The sequence below is a fragment of the Hordeum vulgare genome, chromosome 2H, assembly GCF_904849725.1.
Source record: "Hordeum vulgare subsp. vulgare chromosome 2H, MorexV3_pseudomolecules_assembly, whole genome shotgun sequence".
Taxonomy (NCBI): domain Eukaryota; kingdom Viridiplantae; phylum Streptophyta; class Magnoliopsida; order Poales; family Poaceae; genus Hordeum; species Hordeum vulgare.
The window spans coordinates 9,841,473-9,867,440 of NC_058519.1; the positions used below are offsets into that span (position 1 = coordinate 9,841,473).

A 25,968-nucleotide genomic window follows, 5' to 3' on the forward strand; every position below is an offset into this window, starting at 1 on the left:
CTCGCCCCAATCGAGATGGGAAACCAGGATGCGAGGAGCCGAGTGCAGGAACGCGCCGCTCTCGCCCCGATCGAGATGGGAAACCAGGATGCGATCCTGTCCTGTCGCAGCCTGTTGCTTTTTGCTCGTCAGCAACCCTATCGCCCTGATCGAGATGGTAAACAACGTTAGAAGGAGTCCCACAATCAGACTTCCGTAACGAAGCTGTATACGACCCGCCTGGGCAAAGTTTTGGGTTATGTGTCGTGATCAGCTGGGCCATATACCCAGTTGACACGGGCCCAGGATTTGCAGGTACCGACCCGTCGCGACCGAGTAGCAAATTCAAACGTCTGTCTCGTGTATCTCGGATCCCGAGATCCGATTCTACCGGTAATGTCGCCGGCGACCTTGTACTCACCGCGTTGGAATGTTCTTCCTTTTTAATGGAACTCGTTTCCAGTTATCTATGTAATCCGCAAGAGTTATTGCCGGGAGACGTACCTTAGGAATCAGACCCTTCCATGGCCTCAGCGCGGACGACGAGGTTCGCCGGTGAACTACTCGTCGGAGCACCTCAAGCCTGTCGTCTTCGTGATCTCCCAAACCATCCGACGCAGGGTCTGAGGGAGGGACGAACCCATCGATCGAATTTGCCACCTGTTGTTCCGAGTAGCCTGCTAAAACTGATTCACAAACCAAATCCGATGGCGATGGAGATGGGGCCTCCGGCTGTGTCCTGTCGTCATCTTCTTCATCCTCGTCGGAAACCAACGCCCAGAACCGGCCGCCAACTGTAGGGCCGGCGGCGGCGACGGCCATCAGAGTTAACCCCGTGCCCCCCGCGCCTGTCGCCTGTCGCCCCGCGTCTGTCACCTGTCCTGGAAAAGCAGATCGCTAGAGGTGTTGTTCGCTCCGTCAAAGTCCTCTTTGTATACTCGGAGTTGTACTCGTGTGATGTGTTAATTAACTATTCCAATATTGTTGTTGTTGCTGTTGTTGTTGTTGTTGCTGCTGTTGTTGTTGTTGTTGTTGTTGTTGTTGTTGTTGTTGTTGTTGTTGTCGTCGTCGTCGTCGTCAAACAGTGAGTGGCATTTGAGCTAGTTCTGTCGTTGTGCATTAATCCAATGTGTTTTGACTTGTGGTTCTCTTCCAAGCATGTGCTAACTGTTCATGTTGGATATTTGTACTTGTTAGCGTACCGGTTGCATTTGGACTTGTGAACGTGAGTTGCTACTTGGACTTAATTGGTCCCCCGTTGACAATTATTCATGTTGTCCAACAACTTATCTACCTCCAATGTTGCCTCCGGATCTGATGACACCTCGCGCTGGGATGAAGCTGCGATGGGGAAGCGGATGGCTGAGGGTGGGGTCTGGGTTCCCAAGAGCCATGGATCTTCCGGATCTGCGGGTGAGGGAACGGATCGCCAGATCTACACCCCTCTGTGTCGTAATCAAGGGTCCAAAGCAAATCAGGTGAATCCTTCCAATGTTCATGACCCATGCCTTATCTGCAAATATCGCGAGCATGTTCCGGCGTTCTGTGCACAAGCTTTTTGTGAAAGATGTGGTCGTTTAGGTCACCTTGCTTCTGTTTGCTGTGAATTCTTACCTTGGAGTTGTGCTGCATCTATGTGTGCGTTCCAATCAAGGGGACATGGTTTTTACTACATACATGATTCATGCTCGGCTAATCTGATGAAGGAAAGATCAAATAATATAGTTGTGAGCATAGTTGAGGGGGAGACGTCTACTAGGCAGATGGAACTCGATCTAAATGATTATTTAGCCACAGGATGGCGATGCTCGGCTCATGCTATTGCCCGGGTGTCTTTGTAGTGAGATTTCCTAACCCTAGGGCTATTGCTCAAATCTGTTATGTGAGTCGCATTATGCTCAAGACTAGTGGTGCTGTTGTGAATGTGACTAAATGGTCTTCTGCTGTTGGGTCTAAGGGGGTGATGGAAGTGGCCTGAGTTAGGGTTAGTAATGTTCCTCTGGATAAAAGAAGTGAGAGAAACATGGCTTATGTTGCTTCCTTGGTGGGTGTTCCCTTGGAGATTGATAGTGCTACTTTACATCGTCCTGCTTCTGCTAGAGTGAAGGTTGGATGCAGAAATGTGGATGAGATCCCTTCTATAGCTGAGGCTGTTCTAGGGGAGCACTTTTATGATTTTTTACTTTGAGGTGGATCAGATCCTGGTGAGAGATCCTAACCGTGGTGAATCCCTTCTTAGTTCTGGTAAAAACATGGATAAGGAAAAGAATGATGATGTGGATACTAATAAAAATAATAAACCTAGAATTTATGCAAGTCCCAGGGGGGCTGTGGAGGAAAAAAATTGATAATGAGCAGATTGGGGAAAAAAAGAACAAATCCAGGAATCTCAAGAGAGCATAGAATCTGATGTTTCCTTGCATACCTCTTTTCTGATGTGGTGAGAGTTACTCCTCAGGTGGTATTTGTGGATGCTGAGAGGGGGGAATCTGATGCTGGAAAGGTGGAATATATGGTGGAATCTCCTGACAATGCTGTGGAAGTGGAGGTGATTCCTGCTCCTCCCTTGGCTATTGAGGAAAATTTGAGATTTAGTCTCCGTAATGTGCAGAGCAAGATGGATGATGTGCAGTTGAAGGTTGCTGCTTTTGTCAAGAAAAGGAATGCGGAAGGTACATTACATTCTCATAACTCTTTTGATGCTTTGTCTAATCAAAACATGATGTTAGTTGCTTCTAAGATGGGGGTTATTATTCCTGATAATGATTTTGTTAATATTGATATTATTAGGGAGGTTGAGAAATTTAGGAATAATAATTCTAGGGTGGAGAGAGAGGATGTAGTGGAGGTTGAGGAGAATATAAGTAATATATCTCTGATTAATGCTAATGGTGTAGCTACTCCATTAGATTTGGGTTGGATGGAAGAAGGTAATATTGAAGAGGATGATTTTACACTTGTGAGCTCTAGGAAAAAGAATAGAAATAAAAAACATGTTGTGATAGCTAGACCTGTTACTAGAAGTCATAAAAATGGATCATCCTTGGATAAGAAAGTGGGTGCCCCTACTGTGATTCCTAATAGGGGCCCCAAAGAGAGGAAAAATTCAAAAGGAACTATATGAAAGGGGTCTTTTGGAATTGTAGGGGGCAGGTAGGAAAGGGATGGCCTCCTGTTTTACAGACATTATTAAAGATCATTCTCTTGATTTTGTTGGTATTCAAGAGACCAAGAAAAAGGAGTTTCCTGCAAAATACTTAAGTAGAATGGATCCTGGTGGTTTCTTTGTGTGGAATTTTCTACCTTCGGTGGGGAGATCGGGGGGTATCCTTTGTGGGATTAAGAAAGAGAGCCTGGAGTTGATTTCTTGGAAGATGGGGAACTTTATGGTGCAGGCTTGTGTGTTTGATGTGAAGAACAAATGTGTATGGGTGTTAATTGTGGTTTATGGTGCGGCGCATGATGACCGCAAAGAGGATTTCCTGGAGGAAATGCTTGTCACATGTAGTAGTTTTGATGTTCCTTACATTATTGGGGGGACTTTAATATCATTAGAGGGATGTAGGAAAAAAATAAGAGACATGGTAATCTCAAATTTGCTGCGAAGTTTAATGATGTTATTCATTCCCTAGGCCTGAGAGAGGTTGATATGGGAGGGGGGAAGTATACGTGGACTAATAAACAACGTCATCCTACTTTGGAGAAATTGGACAGGGTTTTAATGAGCTTTGGCTGGGAAGATCTATATCCTTTAGTTTCCGTTCGCAAGCTGGTTAGGGAGGTGTCTGATCATAACCCCTTGTTGTTGTCAACGGGGATGGATGAGAGGAGTGCTCCTATAAATAGGGAATTTAGATTTGAACTTTCCTGGCTTAAGAATGAAGAATTTTTCCTAAGGCCAAGAGCATCTGGGAGCAAGATGTGAGGGCAGATGATCCTATTGATATTCTTAATATAAAATTGAAGCGTATTAAGAAGTATTTTAAAGGGTGGGGATCAAACAAGTTTGGTCATAGTAGGAAGAGGAAGGATGATATTAAGAAAGAATTAGAAGAGATTGAGAAGTTGGAGGAGATGGGACCTTTGGATCCTGGAATTTATGAAAAAAGAACTTTGTTGTGTGCTGAATATAATGAGATCCTTAATAATGATGAATTATTTTGGCTCCAGCAATCTAATGAGAGATGGCTGTTAAAAGGAGATCGAAACACAACCATTTTTCATAGAGTGGCTAATGGTAGAAAGAGGAAAAATACAATCCATTCTCTTGTTAATGGAGATGTGGTAATTGAGGGGACTGAAAACCTATTGAGACATGCAACTGACTTTTATAAGGAGTTGTTTGGTCCTGCTAATGGGAACATGTTCCACCTGGATCCTAATACTTGGTCCATAAGGGAAAATCAGTATGGAGGATAATGATTTTATTACTAGTAGTTTTACGAAGGAGGAGGTGAAGAAGGCCTTATTTTCTATGGAAAGCAATAAAGCCCCAGGCCCAGATAATATCCTTGTTGAATTTTAAAAACATTGTTGGGAGTTTGTTAAAAATGATCTGATGAGATTGTTTGATGCTTTCCATAATAATTCTTTGGATGTGGCTCGTTTGAATTATGGGGTGATCACTTTGCTTCCTAAGCTAGATGGAGCTAAGAAGATTCAACAATACAGACCTATCTGTTTGCTTCGGTGCCCTTATAAGTTGATCACCAAAGTCTTAAATGACAGGGTGGCTCTGTACTCTGATGTGCTCATTAGTAGACATCAAAATGCTTTCGTCAAACATAGAAATATAATGGATGGTATCCTGACTTTACATGAGGTTTTACATCTTACTCAACGTCAGAAAAGATGTGGAGTAGGGCTAAAATTGGATTTTGAAAAAGCCTACGATAAGATCAATTGGGAGTTCCTTCTGGAGTGCCAGGAACAGGGGCTTTGGAGAAACTTGGTGTGGATGGATTGGAAAGATATTGTATGATGGCACGGTGTGTATTAAGTTGAATAATGAAAAAGGCCCGTATTTCCAAAGTCATAAGGGAGTTAGACAGGGTGATCCTTTCTCTCCCTTCTTATTCAATATTGCTGTGGAGGCCCTGTCTAAGATGGTGAGAAATGCCCAGAAGGAGAAATTGTTTACAGGTTTGGCTCCTGATCTCATTGAGGATGGTGTTGCTATTCTGCAGTATGCAGATGATACAGTAATTTGTTTTGAACATGATGTAGCTGCAGCTGTTAATATGAAACTCTTATTGTATATATTTGAGTTGATGTCAGGGTTAAAGATTAATTTTGAGAAGAGTGAGGTGTTCTGTGTGGGTGGTGATGATAATATCCTAAATACTTATGCTGACATGTTTAACTGTCAGATTGGGGATTTTCCTATGAAATATCTAGGAGTCCCAGTAAGTGGTACTGGTCTCAGGAATATTGATTGGCTGTTTTTGGATGAGAAGTTTCTTAAATGTTGTGAATCCTCGATTGGTAATGCCGCATCTTCGGGGGGTAGGCTGATCCTGATGAATTCATCCCTAACTAGTATAGTATATTACTATATGGCTATGTTTCTGCTCCCTAAGATGGTCATATACAAATTAACTAGATAAGCACAGGAAGAAATTCTTTTGGAGAGAATTCGAAGGTAATAAGAGGTATCACCTTGTTAAGTGGGATCGTATCTGTAGGTCCAAGAAGAAAGGGGGCCTGGGGGTGAAAAACTTACATAGGCAGAATGTGAGCTTGCTAGCTAAACGGTGGTGGAAGTTGGAAACACAACAAGGGTTGTGGCAAGATGTGATTAGGGCTAAGTACTTTAGGAGAGTTGATGTGACATCTATCTCTAGTAAGTTCTCGAATTCTCCCATCTAGAAAGCTATTATGAAAGTTAAGCCACACTATATGGCTGGTAGAGAGGTGATTTTGTGGTCTGGTAATGTTACTAGACTGTGGCATGACTCGGTGAATGCTGCCCCACCTTTGAAAAATTCTTATGCTGAGCTTTTCTACATCTGTAATAACCAGGATATTACCGTGAGGGATTTTAATTCCTGGGAGGGGGTGACTTTTTTAGGAGGCAGTTGACGCCTATGCTGGCGGGCCAATGGGCAGAGTTGAATGCAGTTGTTGGCCAATGGGCCTTGTCTGATGATCCAGACCAAATTAGATGGAAGTTTGGGGGTGGAAAAAGGTTTTCTACTAAATCTGTATATGAACATCTGGAGAATAATATTGCTGGATGTGATTTTCGATGGATCTGGAGTGCAAAGTTGCCTCTTAAGATTCAAATTTTCTTATGGCAGCTTTTTCAAGATGCTATTCTAACACGAGATGTGATGAGTAGGAGGAAATGGAAAGGTAACCCTAGATGTTCCTTTTGTTCAGAAAGGGAGACTTCACAACATTTGTGCTTTTCTTGCCCTATTGCTGGAGTGGTATGGAGAACAGTGGGATGTATGCTTGGGACCAGTAATGGTCCTGATAATCTTTGGCAATTTTATGCTTGCTGCTTTGCCTATATGCCTAATGGAGTTAGGTTCTATACTTGTGGTCTGGCTGCTATTTGTTGGGCATTGTGGAATTGCCGCAGTCGCGCGACGTTTGAAAAGAAGAAGTTGGGATCCCCTTTTGATGTGGTTTATTCTGCTTGTGGATTCCTGACATATTGGGCAGGGCTCCTAACAGGGGAAGACAAACTGGCGATGGAGCGGGGGGCGAAGATGCTGAAGAGGAACGCGTCGAACATGCTGAGGATCTGTGCGGCCCCGGAGGAGGGTTGTTGATGGGTGTAGCTGGTGGCACTTAGTGGTTTGCTGGTGGCCTCCCTGCGTGGAGTGATTTCAGGCGATGACCTGTGTTTTTCTGCTTACAGTTCTCCTAAAACTATTTAGATGGTTTGTGCGTGATATGGGTGTTCTTGGCTTTTTGCCCTGCGATAGGCTGCTCGATGACGAGTGTCTATGTGTAGGTTTTCCAAGAATGCTCTGAACTCGCACCCCTTTTCTGCTTTCCTTTGACGACTTTGAACTTTGTATTTCCGTTATGTAAGTAATGGAAAGGGGTTGCCCGGTTCAAAAAAATTATTCATGTTGTCAACTTGAACTACTTGAACAATCATTCATGTTGGATGATTGTCAAGCATGTGTTTTGACTGGTACTTGGACTTGTCAACGTGAGTTGATACTTGGACTGGTCAACCTGCATAGTATTTGAACTAGTCAACTTGACCTATAAGCTAGCAGGCTTGTATTTCGTGTTTTTTTCTTTCTTTAGGAAGTATAACGGGGAGTTTGGATCTGTCATCTGTGACCAGAAATATCTCGAGCATGTGAGGCCCTATTGCCCTCCCGTTCCTCCCTACCTCTAGCAGACTCCGTAAAAGGAACGAACCAGCAAAATAACCGTTAAAATACAGATCGGGGTAAAAAATGCTGCCAGACCAGACCCCACAAACGCGTCCGATCCGTATTTTTTTATGGGGCACAGCAAAATGCCCACCCCAACCCGCAAAAACGCAGGTTCTTCCCCTGCCCCATCGGTGCCCTGTATATATATCTAGAAGCGGTTGGTTGGTGAAACATTTCACCCGTGCTTTTCCCCCACCCACTGCGCGAGGCGTCGCCTTCGATTCTGGCCATACCAGCCGCCGGGATCATACCGGGGGCTGCCGCAGGCCCTATATCAACCTCCCCCACGCCCTCGTGCCTCGGTTGGCCGAAAAACTGCAGATCGGCGGCTGTTTTGTCGCGGCCACCGGATTTGGCTTTTCCGGCCACCGGCAGCTGCGCCAAAGCCATGGATTGATCGGGGAGCACCCGCACAGCCCCGGCAAAGCGACATCGCCGCATGCAGGTACTGATTCATCCTCTAGTCGCCGGCGTCAGTTTGCCGGCAAGAACTCTTTCAACTATAGTCCGGACTCGGTGGTCGCGCACCGGTTGGCCGGCTTGCTGATGCCGCTCATACAGTGCGAGGACTGCCTAGAAAAAGTGATGCGGCTCACATCCAACACACGGGAGCACCTCGGATGGGTATTCTTCAAATACAAAAATGACGGGGTACGGTCTTCATCCTCTTCGGCTCTGTGAACTTATTTGGTTAAATTACGGTAGCTTATTGAGGTGTTCATCAGTGTAGGAAGGTGGATGCTCTTTTTAGTATTGAGAAGAAGAATACATCGATCTATTGATAGAAAGAAACTTAATAGATGTTAGTGTACTCCTTAGTATAATTGAGCCTAATGATGCAGCTGCATGTGGAATTAGAAAAGAAATTAGAGGGGAAGCAACGTCAACTTCTTTAGAATCAAAGCCAAAGAATGAAGAATGCAAGATGAAGACCCCCTAGATCAACAATGAATGCATGGAGAAGTTGTTGATCTATCTAGTGGGAGCAGTTATGGAAGTTGGATATCGTCTAAAATGTCTAATTCTGGTTCTTGTTTTCTTTGATCTTGCTGTTTTAACATAGTTTGATGAATTACAATGTATTCAATGCCTTTGAAGAAAATAAAGAAGCAACTAAATGTGTTTTCATGCCTGGAAATGTAATGTAAATAACAGATTTTGCGGGCCGGCGTGGGCGGCGGCCAAACAGACCCCGCAAAACGGAGCCGTATAAAAGGATATTCTGCATATCCTTTTATACGGGTCCGTTTTGTGGTGTCTGCTCGGCCGTCGCCCACGGCGGCCCGCAAAAGCGTTTTTTTCATGAAGTGCAAACGACTTCTGCGGGTCGGCTTTATACAGGTCTGTAAGAGATGCTCTTAGTCATTTTTCATGTTCACCATGTGTTAGAAATTAGATAAAAGGGGTCATGATATTTTCTTTTTGAAAACATCAGGACTCCATTGCGTAATTTTATTAATTTTTAGATAAATAGTAAAAAAAGGAGTTCAAGAAAAGAAAAGGAGGCCATACATCAAAAACTGAAAAAAGCAAACAAAACATACAACAAATACAACATATACATTTCGGGGGGACTCAATAGCCAGATCCCAAGAGCTCATCTAAAAACGGCCACCCATGCTGCCACCCCACTGTACTGCTGCCTCTTGGCCCTTTAGGTAAGCCATTTCATCTCTTCTGTGAACTTACGCCTGGAAGCATACAAGCTTGGTGGGACCTTGTTAAAGATGAAGTCATTTCTTGTGGTCCGAATGGCCCAACATACAAGAATTATAACTCCATGATAGTATATTTCTTGATAGTATCTATGCGCCTGCCTCATTCTATTCGACACTCATTACCAGAATTTGGAAATTCCTGATTGTTCGACCCATGCTAGTATATTTCATTTTAGGCCGTCATTTAAGATAGCCCATAGCAATTGTGGACGAAGGAGTGCTAGTTTTTGTTCGCCCAAAGAACATGCTTGGTTTTATGTTCGGCGGGTGACTAGTTTGGTTAGCGTGGGCTGAAATTTTGGCTCAATCCATCAGAACATTTCCAACGCTAGGTGCATCCTAGCTCACCCTAGGCGTTTGGGTATTCTAATCCGCTATCCAAACCCGAACCGAACCGAATTATTCGAATTGTCGAGTAATTCAAGTATAGGGTTAGGGTTCGGCTTCCAGTCTGAAAAACCCGAAATACCCATACTATCCGAATTATTTATACTAACCAAATTATTCATGCTATTATCACGTTGTCATGTTACCCATACTAACTAAAATATTCGTACTATTCAAAAATACCTATACTATCCTAATTATTCATACCAAAGCTGATGTGTGCTCCTAATATTTTGGGGTTTTAGGTTGCCCGAATTACCTGAACCGAAATTTCTGGTAATTTTGGTTTGGATATTTTTTGGCTCAGACAATTCCGGTTCCCATTTTTGACTAACCGGTTTAACCATAAACCGAACTATCCGAACCAAAATAATCATAATACCCAAACGCCGAGGGTGAATCCTTCCTACCGACCTAATTAAAATTTCCTATCCTGAAGCTAACGGAAAATGAAGCCTTCGTTCCGATGGAGCACGCTGCCGTCTTGCCACCTGCAGCATCGACTATCACGGTCATTGTCCGCTAACCTGACGGCGACCATCTCGACAAAATAACCAGTGTTAATCACCAGTGCTGCCCGTTTTAACAACATCCTCCCAAACAACAACCGGAAGAAGCTACACCTTTCTGTAACGGACATTGTACATGGCCTAAGAAATGCTGATCCTAACTTTGCTTTTGGATTCTCGACATTGTGCAGCATGCGGATCGACATTTATAGTACAGATGGGTGGTTGGCTGAAGCATCAAGAGCATATATACAACCATAGTGCCCAGCCACTTTAGTATCTAAGATGCACACAGACAACACAGACACACAAAGCACGCCGACGAACAAATAGTAAAGTGAAGCTATGTGGTAGGCAAGATAGATGCGATGAGATATTCGATCGTCAAACTACAACAATGATTATATCCGTATCAATCATCTCATGACACCGCACAGACGACAAGGTTATTGAACAACAACTTCAGCTGTCGAACATTAATTCTCGAGCAGATTATTACGACAAAGGGAAAAAAAATACATCTCGAACGCACAACATTAATTCTTTGATATATGTAATTAACTCGATGTCCTCGGAACGAGGCGAGCACGAAGCGGGTCCTTGAGGACGATGAGGGTATCCAAATCCTCAGTCATGTCGACCTTTTGTCCTTGAACCGCCGGCAGCCACTGGAACTCCTTGATGAGGGTGCCGACGAAGTACTCCAAGTGCAGGGTGGCGAGGGAGTAGCCGGGGCACAACCGGCGTCCGGCGCCGAAAGGCATCATCTTGACCTCCCTGCTCCCCGTGACGTCCACGCCGCAGCCCTCGCCGCCGTCCAGGAACCGCTCCGGCCGGAACTCGTGTGGCTCCGTCCACACCGACTCGTCGAGCCCGTAGTCGGCGACGAGGAAGTGGACCTGGGCGTCCTTGGGCACCGTGTAGTCGCCGATGTCCGTGTCTTCCATGGCCCTGTGGGTGAAAATCAGGTGCGCTCCGGGGTGCATCCGCATGCCCTCGAGCACGACGGCCTTGAGGTACCGCATCCCGCGGAGGTCGCCTTCCTTGAGCTCCCCCTCGCCCCTCACCTCGTCGTAGAGCTTGGCTTGCACGTCTGGGTGGTTCACCAGCTCCGCCATGATCCACTCGAACAAGGTGGCCGTGGTGTCCGTGCCGGCGACCATGACCTCCGCGGTGAGCGTGGTGATCTCCGCGTCGGTTAAGGCGCGGTCGCCTTCGTCCGGCAGGCGCATCGCGAGGAGGGTGTCCGCGTAGCACGGCGGATCATTGTCCTCCTCGACGGTGGTGGAGTTGCTGGTGGGCGAGGGCGAGGGCGATGGCGATGGCGAGGGCAAGGCTCGCCTCGCCTGGAGCAGCGGGAGGAAGATCTCTTGGCGTGTTTTCGCCAAGTCCTCGTAGTACGCCCACCGCTTCCAGAATATCTTTTTGGTGATTGCCGGGAGGAAGGAGAAGACGGGGAAGCTCATGACGGCGTTGAACATCTTGATCTGCAGGGCGAAGAGGTGGTCCAGCACCGGCGTGCTGACCCCGGACCCGAGGCTCATGTACGTGAGCAGGTCGAACATGGTGCGGCGGAATATCATCCTCACCTTGACGGGCTCGCCGTCGCCGGTGGCGGAGGCAAGCCGGGCGAGAAGCGAGTCGCGGGTGCGCCGCCTGGCCTTCTCGAAGCGGGCGACCCGTGCCGGGTTGAGCGCCTCGGCGAGGTTGCGGCGCACGCGGCGCCAGTAGGGCCCGTAGGTCGCGGTGATGATGGAGCGGGTGAAGAAGACGGGCCACGGGTCGTAGAACGTGGCGGGGCGGTCGGCGAAGGTGGCGCCGCCCTGGACGAGCATGCGGTGCGCGATGGCGCGGTCCTGGACGAAGACGAGCGTCTTGAAGAGGCGGACGGAGATGATGCCGCCGTAGCGCGCGTGCAGCTCGCGGAGGATGGGGCCGACGTGGAAGACGGAGCGTCGGAGCTTGAAGAACATGGCCAGGAATTCCAGAGTCGACGGGCCTGGGGGCAGCTCTCCTTTTCCGGCGGTCTTCCTCCCTCTGCCGAGCAGGTAGAGGACTGCCCCGACGAGAGTGATGGCGCCCATGAGGAGAGGCGACGAGGCCGCCGTCAGACCCTCCATTCCCATTGTTAACGCAGCGGGGATGGTCAACTCAGCTCTGCTTTTCTCATGGGCTGCAACATATATATGATATCCGTAGTTATAAGAGACCTGATAAATACTAGCAAAACCGGAAGTAGAAACATTCCATTCCATTAGAGGAGCAAGAAGCACCCATCAGATTCAGATCACATATATTAATTATATACCTGCAGACGCACTGCTTGTTCCAGAGTGCAAAAACCGAGACTGCTCCATCGATGCCCCACAATGCTTCAACCCTGCGATTGATAAGGATGAAGAAGGATTCAGAGAACGCATCACATTTCCCATGTCCAGACACATATATATATTTGCTTGTTTGTATTCCTCCAAGTTATCAAATGAACTAGTGTAGTTAATTACCATGTGGCCGGCGTCCAGCAAGCTGTAGGTGCATGGAAGGTTGTCGCCATGGCGCGGCTGTGGGCCGGACCTGGGGAGCATGGAAGAGTGACGCCTGCATCGCTGCTCGTCCCTCTTCTTCTTCTTCTTCTTCTTCTTCTTCTTCTTCTTCTTCTTCTTCTTCTTCTTCTTCCTTGCCTTTCTACTCCTGCACAATTGGGTATGTAATAGTACTGCCTCAGCAACTCCGCTGATCCTTCAGCACTATCTACCCCTATGCTATTTATAAGACAAGGCTACGAACCATGGGCTCCTCACTACTACAGAAATGCATATTTGTTTTGGGCATACGAGTCGTTCGCCGTGGAACAGTGGCTAGATATTGACGTCCTAGTATAATAGTATTCAGTTTCCTCTAAGACTATTCCATCTTCTATATATGTATCATCTTGCCTCCTCTTTTGACTACCTCTCTTCTTACCTGATGTGTCCCCATCATGTTCGTCTCTCTCTCTTTTCTTGCTTTCTCCACCTCATGTTCCAACACGTGAGGAGACTTGCATGAAAGATCAAAGAAGAACTAAAAAAAATACATGATTTTTTGTGTGTGCTAAACATCTGAATTTGGCACGAACGTATTTGGTACACCAGGGAGTTTCGATCATGTAGTAGAAGTCCGGTTGTGAGTAAAGGTTCTATGATTGCAGAGTTGGTATGTCGAAAACTGTTAGAAACTAATTAGTAGGTTAGTGTATTAGCAAAGGAATGTGTCCAACCCCGAACAGTCGTGTCTCTTCTCTCTCTATTGCCAACATGCACCTGTTCTGGAGGGATGCCTCCGAACAAACACCTCTTCTTCGCACCTCTTCCATATGTGTATATACTTGAGAATCAATAGAAACAGGACTAATGGTCCATTCACTTTTATTCAATCTCGTTCTATTGTAACACGTTATCAATACAGAGTCTCTACCGCGAAAAAAAACCGTGTGCGAGATGGTTGTTATGCACAGGCGCTGGAAACTGAAGAACCAAGATCTCGGAATGGACGATGGGAGCAATGGATACGTTTCTGGAGACGAATACTGCTGTCTTGGGCCGCAGCGTTGACATGCGCTCCACTGCGTTCACAGCTTGCGGCAGCGATTGCGTGAATCGCTACATTATCCTGAGAGGATTTTCCCTCATCATTTGATGCCCGCGGAGCAAGTCGTTGATGGACATGCAGACATGCAGAGTAAAATCGATCAGATGCACAGATCCAATCCTTAATGCATTAGCCGATTACTTCACTACTCTTTCATTGAAACCAATGAACTAATCTATGCATTATTCTCTCGTCTTGTCTTTCGATCAGCACATAGGAACGATCTGTGACGGAGTGTCCCACGCCATTGGAACGGGATCGAGCGGCGGCGTTCTCAAGAGACGCATGGGGACCGGCGGTTGCACCGCGGCACATGGCAACGATAACTCCGGCGTCCCATAACAAACGACACCATCAGCCCCGACGCAAACGTGGCCTACCGGCTAGCACGCGGCGCCCTTCCATGCAAAGGAGAAACGGTGACATAATCGCTTAATCAAATCATCCATGAAGAGGCCGACGGCAAGCATGGCTGCGTGACGCTAGCGGCCATTTCCGTGAAGAGGCCGATTGCCCTTCATCCACATCGCGAAGGCGTTTCTTCTACTTGTAAAAATGACGTCCGGCGTGGTGAGGCCTCAATCCATGCGAAACACCTCGACAACGGGAGGCAACACCGGCCTCCATCCCGGAGCGCACGGCGACCCTCGGCCGCGTCGCTATTCTCCGGCGCGCAACCTAGTCATGGCCATCAGAGGGCTTCAACGGACAAGACACGAGTCACGGTGGTGCGTCCTCAGACGCGACCATCCTCCAACACCAGACGACCCGACCTCTCGCCCACGCTTGACCGCGGCACCCTCGCACCAGCCACGAGGCAGCAATCTCCCCGGTGACGACCTAAACGAATCAATTTTATTCTTATCCACATAAAGGAAAACAATCCCTTACATATCCCCATTGAGCCCCGAGGCTTAGAATACTTTGCAGATTAATCATTATACTTTTTGCGAATGACATTACAGAAATATGTTGGCTGCACTTTAAAGTCCTCTGGTTTTCATATATTACATAAATATGTAAATAATTAAGGTTTGCATCCGTATGTATTACCACAGCAATACTAAATGCAATAGAATATTTTGCGTGCGTTTATTCCTTCGGAATTTCAAACACTTCCTAAGGCATGCATTTTAGGAGAACAACTATAATTTTTGCAAAATCAATTGTTTTCTTGCAAATTTAATTGTAATTCAAAACAAGGATTACGAAGTGTCATACTCAATATGACTACATCACATTTTATTTATGAATCACCAGGTATTGTTGGCATCTACTACACAATTTGTAGATTATCCATCACTACTATAAGGTCTATGTCTATTGTCATTTTGATAAGATGACTACCTTCGACGTGCTCTTCTAAATATTAATGTGTCTATCCCAAAACATATTTGTGAGTCACAAGGTCCTGATGGCATCTACTGCACACACTAGTGGGGACGGGGCCTTTAGCCCCAGCCCGTAAGGGGCTTTAGTCCCGGTTCACCAACCGGGACTAAAGGCCTAACCTTTAGTCCCGGCCCTGTTACAATCCGGGACTAAAGGTGCTCCACGTGGACGCCTCGTAGCGCCCCAGGGGTAGGCCCTTTAGTCCCGGTTCGTTACACGGACCGGGTCTAAAGATTTTCAGATTTTGCTGGTTTTTGGTTTTTTTTTTGAATGAAATTATTTTTGGGTTTTAGGGTTTTAGGGTTTAGGTGTTCGGGAGATTAACGTGATGCCTCGTTTGGTGTTCGGGAATTTGTTTTCATATAATTTAAATAGAAATAATTATGCATATATATATAAGATTAACTTATCTCACAAGCGAGCATATATATACAATTATATGGAGATCTGAATTATCGGGACTAGAGCCTGTTTATTCGATTACATGGACGAACATCAGTAATGGCCCTTAGCTACACTAAATCGTCCTTTGTCATCTATAACTTCCGTCCTCAGAAATCCCGCAAGCTTCTCTGCAAGAGCAATCGCGCGTTGCTCTGGTAGGACCTTCGTCCTCATGGCCGTGTGCTATAAGAAGAGTAGATGAATATGAATATCAATCATGATAACAAAGAATGACTGGTAAAAATAGAGGTGTGAATGTTCATTTCTTACGTCGAATCTGTGATCCTTGAGCTCAGTGGTAAACATGCGAATGGTCTCGCAAACATAGTATCCGCATAGATGCGTTCCCCGTGGCTGCTGGTCGCACTTTACGAGAATAGAATATATATAATCAAAATAATAATCTAGCATCATAAATGTATTGAAAATTAATAGAAGTATATCATAGTACTACTTACCTGAGCCGCTCTAAAGGTCAAATTCTCAGGAAAGTTACCGGGAGTCACGCACTTGAACCGCTTCCAAACTCTGCCCGACAAGGATAATGATTTGCTAAGTTTTTCAATTGATATATCAGAAAATCATCGAAAGAGACCGATAGAGCGCAAGAATGATTAAAATTACCCTTGGAGCATGTCCTGCAGGCTTTGGAACTGTTCCAAGGGTCTCGATAATGGGTCGAAGGCCTCAACTCTTCCCTTATCAATTTGAATGTCCAACAGAATCCAATGGAAGCTGCACATGTATATATATATATATATATATATGTGTGTGTGTGTGTGTGTGTGTGTGTGTGTGTGTGTGTGTGTGTGTGTGTGTGTCAGTAACTTATCAATTACACTTATAAGTGAATGGACACAACAGAGTAAAGACCCTCACCTGAAGTTGTATGGAAACAGAATGTGGTCATAGAAATTTTGATCTATTATAAACCTTAGAAAGTTCTCCTCCGTCTCCTTGGGTTTATCAGTTAGCGTCGCTATATGTATTTTATCTGGGTCAATAAACCCAATATTTAGGATGGTCTTACTTTTACAATCCAGAATCTTCATTCTGCATAATAGAGTACAAGTTATATATAGACAATGAATTGAAATAACTAAACAAGTTATATGTAGACAACGAATTGAAAAACTTACAGACAATAGCAACTCATAAGCGATTTGTCGAGGGCGTCGCCATTGTACATCTGGAAGAGTTCATCAAAGTCGATATGGATTTCTTCGGAGCGGCCGTAGTACTCCCGTGGGACACTCAGCACGATCATCGTTCTTCCATTCTTTGATTGAGTTAAGTACCATTGATGCAAGTAACGCATATTTGTTGGAAGATCATCTTTGCTGACCAAAGGCTCTCCCATGACAAACTGTGGCTTAGGGGCTATCACAGCCTTGGGTATCCTGTCGTCTTGGGAAGCCAGCAAATCTTCAACCGAGATACCACATTCAGCCGCCAACTCCTTTGCTCTTTCAAAAGCTTGCCCCTGCACCGGAGGGGGAACATTCTCGGTTAACACCTTGAGGGGTGGGATTGACTGTTTGGCCTGTTGTCCAAGCTGAGGAACGTCTGATTTTTTCTTGCTTGTAGTTGAACTTGATTTGCTCCCACTTGCACTTGCACGTTAGCTGCTCTTTTTCACTTCCTTCTGCAATGTGCGTGTATAGTCATCAGGCTTATAGTGTAAGTCATACTGTGATGGAAGGGTTATGAAGTCTTTTGCCCATGCTATTAACTTCTCGGTGTATTCCGGGCGGGGCTCGGGTTCCTTCTTTTTCATCCTTTTCCAATTCTCCCTGGGTATCCTAAGACCGTCATTGCAGATGAGGTCCCCTATTTTTTCGTCGTACGACCCACCATGCACAAGGAACCAATTTCTTGCTCTCAATTCCCACTCATCACGGAGTGGTTCAGGTACGATGCCTTTATCTATCAGATCTTGCTCTTTCTTATCCCACTTTGGGATGGCAGTCTCATAGCCCCCTGGCCCCAGCTTGTGGTGATATTTCTTCTTGTCGGCATTTATCTTGTTCTTTTCTGATAATGCCTGGGCATCTTCTGACTCCTTGTACTCTTGAAATGCCTTCCAGTGATTCGCTTGCTTGGCTAGATACCCCTCGAATACTGGCACTTTCTTTGTCTTCAGATAGTTTTTCCATAGCTTCTTCTTCCAGCTATGGAACACTTCGACCATCTTCTTTAGAGTCCACTGCTTGACTTTGGCCCTCAGTTTGTCTGCGGCGTCTTCATTCTCACATTCTGGCAGGTTGAAATGTGACATAAGATCATTCCAAAGATTATCTTTGTACCTTTCGGCGACATAGTCACTATTGGCTGCCCCTTTGCGCTTGTTCCACTCTCGAACGCTGATCGGGACGTGATCCCTAACGAGAACTCCGCATTGCTTCTTGAATGTGTCAGCAGCATTCTTAGGAAGCTTGGGTTCGCCCGTAGGAAATATCACCTCAAAGGTGTAATGCATCCGTGCATCCAACTTTCTAGTCGGGCCTCGTTTCGCGATTTTGCTCGATGTGGAGGCCTAAGAGGGAGAAACATTCGTCAAATGAATGTATATGTATACAATATAGAGCTATCTCCAATATTTTTCACATATTACAAGTGATTGTCGAACTTCATATGTATACCTCGCCGGACTTTATTATTTCTTCACCGGCTTCTTCATCAGTGGAGCTATCACCTTCTCCGTCATTGGACCTATCTCCTGCCCCATCGACTTCATCTTCGTGTCGCTCAACCTCCATTCCAACGTCGTGGTTTAGATATGACGACGGAGATTCAGCTGGTTCAACGTCGGGCCGTCTTTGATTATATCTTCGAGAAGTTCTTCCTCTTCGAGGTTCCTGATATGTAGATCCATAGTTCTGCAAAAAACGGATTCTCTTAACCTTTGTACCAAAAAGGAATTATTCTATCATGATCTCCGTTCCAAAACAACTTTAGTCCCGGGTCGTGGCTCCACCCGGGACTCCTAGATTTCTGCATAGTATTCAAAGTAGGAGTACTTTTCCAATTTGAGCATTCAATAAGCAAAACCAAATCATAAAATAAAGTAGTATTCAAATTAGCATGCATTCTATTATAAGCTAATACATCATCTCTTTTGTCCGTACATCGTCGAATATTATCACTAATACTCCTCAAATACTATCATACATATAGCATCACTGATACATCTAGAACCGTAGCACCCGACGGGTATCGGCGCGGGCGGTGGACACCCAAAGAGAAGGAACCATCACAGGATCATAGCTCCAGTGAGATCCCCGAAGAACCTGCCAGGTATGCTCGAACCTGCCCTCCAACGCAACCATGTAGCGACGGACGTGCTCATCCTCCTCGCTGACACGGTGACGTACCACCTCCGCGGTTTCCGGAAGCCTCGACACCCTCACTGGCCCACGCGACCGCCACCAAACAAGGATCGGGTCAACGACGGGCTGGCTCCTCACCAACCTACGCCCCCCGAAAGGTAGCACCTCCCAATACCAGCCGGGCGGAGCCCAGTCCCGGACAGGGCCCCTGTGATCAAGCAGGTGTCCTCCGCCGAGTCGACGACGAGGATGCGGGATAGGCATCGTAAAATGAACTAAAAAAATAAACTAGTTCTATTAATTTTCTTGCTAAAAATAAACTATTAACACTTAAGCATATACAATAGCAAAATTAAACTATTAACACTTAAGCATATACAATAGCAAAATTAAGCAATAATCTAAGAAACACTATTAACACTTAAGCATATACACTATACAATAGCAAAATTAAATGACAAAAAATATATTTCTTCTTCTTGTAACCCTAAACTAATTTTTCCTCTTCTTCTATTTCTCCTCTTCTTCTACTTCTTCTTCTACTTCTACTTCTCCTCTTTTTGTAGTACTTCTCCTCTTCTCTTCTTCTACTTCTCCTCTCCTCCTCTTCTAATTTTTTCTCTTCTTCTACTTCTCCTCTTCTTCTATTTTTCCTCTTATTCTCCTCTCCTCCTCTTCTTATTCTCCTTTTTCTTCTTTTCTTCTCCTCCTCTTCTTATTTTCATTTTTCCTAATCTTATTTTCTTATTTTTGTTCATATTTCTTCTTCTTGTAACCCTAACCTAATTCTAAATATTACTAACCCTAATAATCTAGCACAAACCTAATAACAATAGGAATTAAATGACAAAAAAAATCTTTTTCTTTTTCTTCTTTTCTTCTCCTTTTTCTTCCTTTCTTCTCCTTTTTCTTCCTTTCTTCCCTTTTTCTTCTTTTCTTCTCCTTTTTCTTCTTTTCTTCTCATTTTTCTTCTTTTCTTCTCCTTTTTCTTCTTTTCTTCTCCTTCCCTTTTTCTTCTTTTCTTCTCCTCCTCTTCTTATTCTCTTCTTCTACTTCTCCTCTTCTTCTATTTTTCCTCTTCTTCTCCTCTCCTCCTCTTCTTTTCTTCTCCTTTTCTTCTCCTTTTACTTCTTTTCTTCTCCTTTTTCTTCTTTTCTTCTACTGGCCGGAGTGTTGGGGAGGAGGGGGCGGGGGACTTACCGGCCAGAGGTGTCGACGACGCGCGGCGAGGAGGACGGCGCGGCGCGCGGCGAGGAGGATGGCGGCGCACGGCAAGGAGGGCGTTGCGCGGCGAGGAGGACGGCGTCGGCGAGGAGGACGACAACGACGGCGAGGAGGACGGCAGGCGGCGGCGAGTAGGACGGCGGGCAGCCTGACGGCGTCGTCGATTTCGTCGCTGTGCCGCGCCGGGCAGGAGAACAAGAGGAAGGAGAAGTGAAATGGACGATTTGGGTTGGAATTTTCTAACTCCCGCTTATATAGGTGGATCTTTAGTCCCGGTTCGTGGCTCGATCCGGGACTAAAGACCCCTTTAGTCCCGGGTGGAGCCACGACCCGGGACTAAAGGCCCTCGTTTCCCGCCTCCTCGCCTACCGAAAAGGGGTCTTTAGTCCCGGGGCGTGGCTCCAACCAGGACTAAAGGGGGTCCTTAGTCCCGGTTCGTGCCATGCACCGGGACTAAAGCCCCTCCTCGGCTGCACGATAAGTTTAGTCCCACCTCGCCCAGCGAGGGGGACTAACACTTGTCTATAAGCCCTGTCACAGCTTCTCCATCGAGCTCTTCTCTAAAGCAGGCTTACGGGCCTAAACTCACTGAAAATTGAAACTATATTCGAAATTATGGAGAAAATTCAATCTGAATTTAAAGTGAACACACTTTGTATTTGATTGAATTTTCTCTATAAATTCTCATATAGTTTCAATTTTTTTTCTATTTTCATAATTAATAATTTTGACTATCCAAACTATTACCTACTCCCTCCGTTCCTAAATATAAGTCTTTCTAGAGATTCTACTAAGAGACTACATACGGATGTATATAGACATACTTTAGAGTGTAGATTCATTTATTTTGCTTCGTATATAGTCACCTAGTAAAATCTCTTAAAAGACTTATATTTAGGAAAGGAGGGAGTATTTTGTTATTTTCAATTAAAAACTATGTTTATTAAAAATTCTTTTTGCATATTTGAGAATTTGACAAAACTATGATAATGAAAAGTGTTTGAAATTGAATAAATAATGCAAAACTATTTTATATTTTCATAATTAATAATTTTGACTATCCAAACTATTATCTATTTTTTTATTTTCAATTAAAAACTATGTTTATTAAAAATTCTTTTTGCATATTTTTTTGAGCTAGTTGACCCTGAAATTGAAAAGCACTACAAATGAACTCTGAAAATGTTGAAAGTTGGCATGCTATCATCATTTCACCCACATAGCATGTGTTAAGAAGTTGAGAGGGCTACGACAAAAACTGGATCCACTTCGTGTACAAAACGGACAATCTCTCTCGAAGTATGAGGGTTTCGAACGAGAACTCGTCTCTTACAAAGCGATTTCATTTTTTTGAACTTATTAGAACTCCATACTTTTTGTGTGTTCAAAATGCACCATTCTAAGGCACATCACAAAATTTCAACAATTTCTGACTTCATTTGGTATTCTTCGTGCATTTACTTATTTTTTTGACCTAGTTGACCCTGAAATTGAAAAGCACTACAAATGAACTATGAAAATGTTGAAAGTTGGCATGCTATCATCATTTCACCCACATAGCATGTGTTAAAATGTTGAGAGGGCTACGACAAAAACTGGATGCACTTCGTGTACAAAACGGACAATCTCTCTCGAAGTATGAGGGTTTCGAACAGAACTCATCTCTTAGAAAGGGATTTCATTTTTTTGAACTTATTTGAACTCCATACTTTTTGTGTGTTCAAAATGCACCATCCTAAGGCACATCACAAAATTTCAACAATTTCTGACTTCATTTGGTATTCTTCGTGCATTTACTTATTTTTTTTGACCTAGTTTACCCTGAAATTGAAAAGCACTACAAATGAACTCTGAAAATGTTGAAAGTTGGCAGGCTATCATCATTTCACCCACATAGCATGTGTTAAAAAGTTGAGAGGGCTACGACAAAAACTGGATGCACTTCGTGTACAAAACGGACAATCTCTCTCGAAGTATGAGGGTTTCGAACGAGAACTCATCACTTAGAAAGGGATTTCATTTTTTTGAACTTATCTGAACTCCATACTTTTTGTGTGTTCAAAATGCACCATTCTAAGGCACATCACAAAATTTCAACAAGTTCTGACTTCATTTGGTATTCTTCGTGCATTTACTTAATTTATTTTTTTGACCTAGTTGACCCTGAAATTGAAAAGCACTACAAATGAATTATGAAAATGTTGAATGTTGGCATGCTATCATCATTTCACCCACATAGCATGTGTTAAAAAGTTGAGAGGGCTACGACAAAAACTGGATGCACTTTGTGTACAAAACGGACAATCTCTCTCGAAGTATTAGGGTTTCGAACGAGAACTCTTCTCTTACAAAGGGATTTCATTTTTTGAACTTATTTGAACTCCATAATTTTCGTGTGTTCAAAATGCACCATTCTAAGGCACATCACAAAATTTCAATAATTTCTAACTTCATTTGGTAATCTTCGTGCATTTACTTATTTTTTTGACCTAGTTGACCCTGAAATTGAAAAGCACTACAAATGAACTCTGAAAATATTGAAAGTTGGCATGCTCTCATCATTTCAACCACATAGCATGTGTTAAAAAGTTGAGAGGGCTACGACAAAAACTGGATGCACTTCGTGTACAAAACAGACAATTTCTCTCGAAGTATCACGGTTTCGAACGAGAACTCATCTCTTACAAAGGGATTTCATTTTTTTGAACTTATCTGAACTCCATACTTTTTGTGTGTTCAAAATGCACCATTCTAAGGCACATCACAAAATTTCAACAATTTCTGACTTCATTTGGTATTCTTCGTGCATTTACTTTTTTTTGACCTAGTTGACCCTGAAATTGAAAAGCACTACAAATGAACTCTGAAAATGTTGAAAGTTGGCATGCTATCATAATTTCAGCCACATAGCATGTGTTAAAAAGTTGAGAGGGCTACGACAAAAACTGGATGCACTTCGTGTACAAAACGGACAATCTCTCTCGAAGTATCAGGGCTTCGACCGAGAACTCATCTCTAACAAAGGGATTTCATTTTTTTGAACTTATTTGAACTCCGTACGTTGTGTGTGTTGAAAATGCACCATTCTAAGGCGCATCACAAAATTTCAACAATTTCTGACTTCATTTGGTATTCTTCGTGCATTTAGTTATTATTTTTTTGACCTAGTTGACCCTGAAATTGAAAAGCACTACAAATGAACTATGAAAATGTTGAAAGTTGGCATGCTATCATCATTTCACCCACATAGCATGTGTTAAAAAGTTGAGAGGGCTACGACAAAAACTGGATGCACTTCGTGAACAAAACGGACAATCTCTCTCGAAGTATCAGGGTTTCGAACGAGAACTCATCTCTTACAAAGGGATTTCATTTTTTTGAACTTATTTGAACTCCATACTTTTTGTGTGTTCAAAATGCACCATTCTAAGGCACATCACAAAATTTCAACAATTTCTGACTTCATTTGGTATTCTTCGTGCATTTACTTATTTTTTTTGACCTAGTTGACCCTGAAATTGAAAAGCACTACAAATGAACTATGAAAATGTTGAAAGTTGGCATGCTATCATCATTTCACCCACATAGCATGTGTTAAAATGTTGAGAGGGCTACGACAAAAACTGGATGCACTTCGTGTACAAAACGGACAATCTCTCTCGAAGTATGAGGGTTTCGAACAGAACTCATCTCTTAGAAAGGGATTTCATTTTTTTGAACTTATTTGAACTCCATAATTTTTGTGTGTTCAAAATGCACCATCCTAAGGCACATCACAAAATTTCAACAATTTCTGACTTCATTTGGTATATTTCGTGCATTTACTTATTTTTTTTGACCTAGTTTACCCTGAAATTGAAAAGCACTACAAATGAACTCTGAAAATGTTGAAAGTTGGCATGCTATCATCATTTCACCCACATAGCATGTGTTAAAAAGTTGAGAGGGCTACGACAAAAACTGGATGCACTTCGTGTACAAAACGGACAATCTCTCTCGAAGTATGAGGGTTTCGAACGAGAACTCATCACTTAGAAAGGGATTTCATTTTTTTGAACTTATCTGAACTCCATACTTTTTGTGTGTTCAAAATGCACCATTCTAAGGCACATCACAAAATTTCAACAAGTTCTGACTTCATTTGGTATTCTTCGTGCATTTACTTAATTTTTTTTTTGACCTAGTTGACCCTGAAATTGAAAAGCACTACAAATGAATTATGAAAATGTTGAATGTTGGCATGCTATCATCATTTCACCCACATAGCATGTGTTAAAAAGTTGAGAGGGCTACGACAAAAACTGGATGCACTTTGTGTACAAAACGGACAATCTCTCTCGAAGTATTAGGGTTTCGAACGAGAACTCTTGTCTTACAAAGGGATTTCATTTTTTGAACTTATTTGAACTCCATAATTTTTGTGTGTTCAAAATGCACCATTCTAAGGCACATCACAAAATTTCAATAATTTCTAACTTCATGTGGTAATCTTCGTGCATTTACTTATTTTTTTGACCTAGTTGACCCTGAAATTGAAAAGCACTACAAATGAACTCTGAAAATATTGAAAGTTGGCATGCTCTCATCATTTCAACCACATAGCATGTGTTAAAAAGTTGAGAGGGCTACGACAAAAACTGGATGCACTTCGTGTACAAAACAGACAATTTCTCTCGAAGTATCACGGTTTCGAACGAGAACTCATCTCTTACAAAGGGATTTCATTTTTTCGAACTTATCTGAACTCCATACTTTTTGTGTGTTCAAAATGCACCATTCTAAGGCACATCACAAAATTTCAACAATTTCTGACTTCATTTGGTATTCTTCGTGCATTTACTTTTTTTTGACCTAGTTGACCCTGAAATTGAAAAGCACTACAAATGAACTCTGAAAATGTTGAAAGTTGGCATGCTATCATAATTTCAGCCACATAGCATGTGTTAAAAAGTTGAGAGGGCTACGACAAAAACTGGATGCACTTCGTGTACAAAACGGACAATCTCTCTCGAAGTATCAGGGCTTCGACCGAGAACTCATCTCTAACAAAGGGATTTCATTTTTTTGAACTTATTTGAACTCCGTACGTTGTGTGTGTTGAAAATGCACCATTCTAAGGCACATCACAAAATTTCAACAATTTCTGACTTCATTTGGTATTCTTCGTGCATTTACTTATTATTTTTTTGACCTAGTTGACCCTGAAATTGAAAAGCACTACAAATGAACTATGAAAATGTTGAAAGTTGGCATGCTATCATCATTTCACCCACATAGCATGTGTTAAAAAGTTGAGAGGGCTACGACAAAAACTGGATGCACTTCGTGAACAAAACGGACAATCTCTCTCGAAGTATCAGGGTTTCGAACGAGAACTCATCTCTTACAAAGGGATTTCATTTTTTTGAACTTATTTGAACTCCATACTTTTTGTGTGTTCAAAATGCACCATTCTAAGGCACATCACAAAATTTCAACAATTTCTGACTTCATTTGGTATTCTTCGTGCATTTACTTATTTTTTTTGACCTAGTTGACCCTGAAATTGAAAAGCACTACAAATGAACTATGAAAATGTTGAAAGTTGGCATGCTATCATCATTTCACCCACATAGCATGTGTTAAAATGTTGAGAGGGCTACGACAAAAACTGGATGCACTTCGTGTACAAAACGGACAATCTCTCTCGAAGTATGAGGGTTTCGAACAGAACTCATCTCTTAGAAAGGGATTTCATTTTTTTGAACTTATTTGAACTCCATACTTTTTGTGTGTTCAAAATGCACCATCCTAAGGCACATCACAAAATTTCAACAATTTCTGACTTCATTTGGTATATTTCGTGCATTTACTTATTTTTTTTGACCTAGTTTACCCTGAAATTGAAAAGCACTACAAATGAACTCTGAAAATGTTGAAAGATGGCATGCTATCATCATTTCACCCACATAGC

General features: G+C 43.4%; 1 protein-coding gene across 1 annotated transcript; it reads right to left on the reverse strand.

Annotated features, from left to right (window-relative positions):
* Positions 1–10,432: 10,432 nt before the first annotated feature.
* LOC123429124 (cytochrome P450 89A2-like) lies at positions 10,433–12,749 on the reverse strand. Its single transcript, XM_045113187.1, has 3 exons — positions 12,501–12,749; positions 12,305–12,376; positions 10,433–12,169 (listed from the first exon to the last, which is right to left on the reverse strand). The coding sequence occupies exons 1-3, from the start codon at positions 12,598–12,600 to the stop codon at positions 10,554–10,556; spliced, it is 1,788 nt and encodes a 595-aa protein (XP_044969122.1). The 5' UTR covers positions 12,601–12,749; the 3' UTR covers positions 10,433–10,553.
* Positions 12,750–25,968: the final 13,219 nt, after the last annotated feature.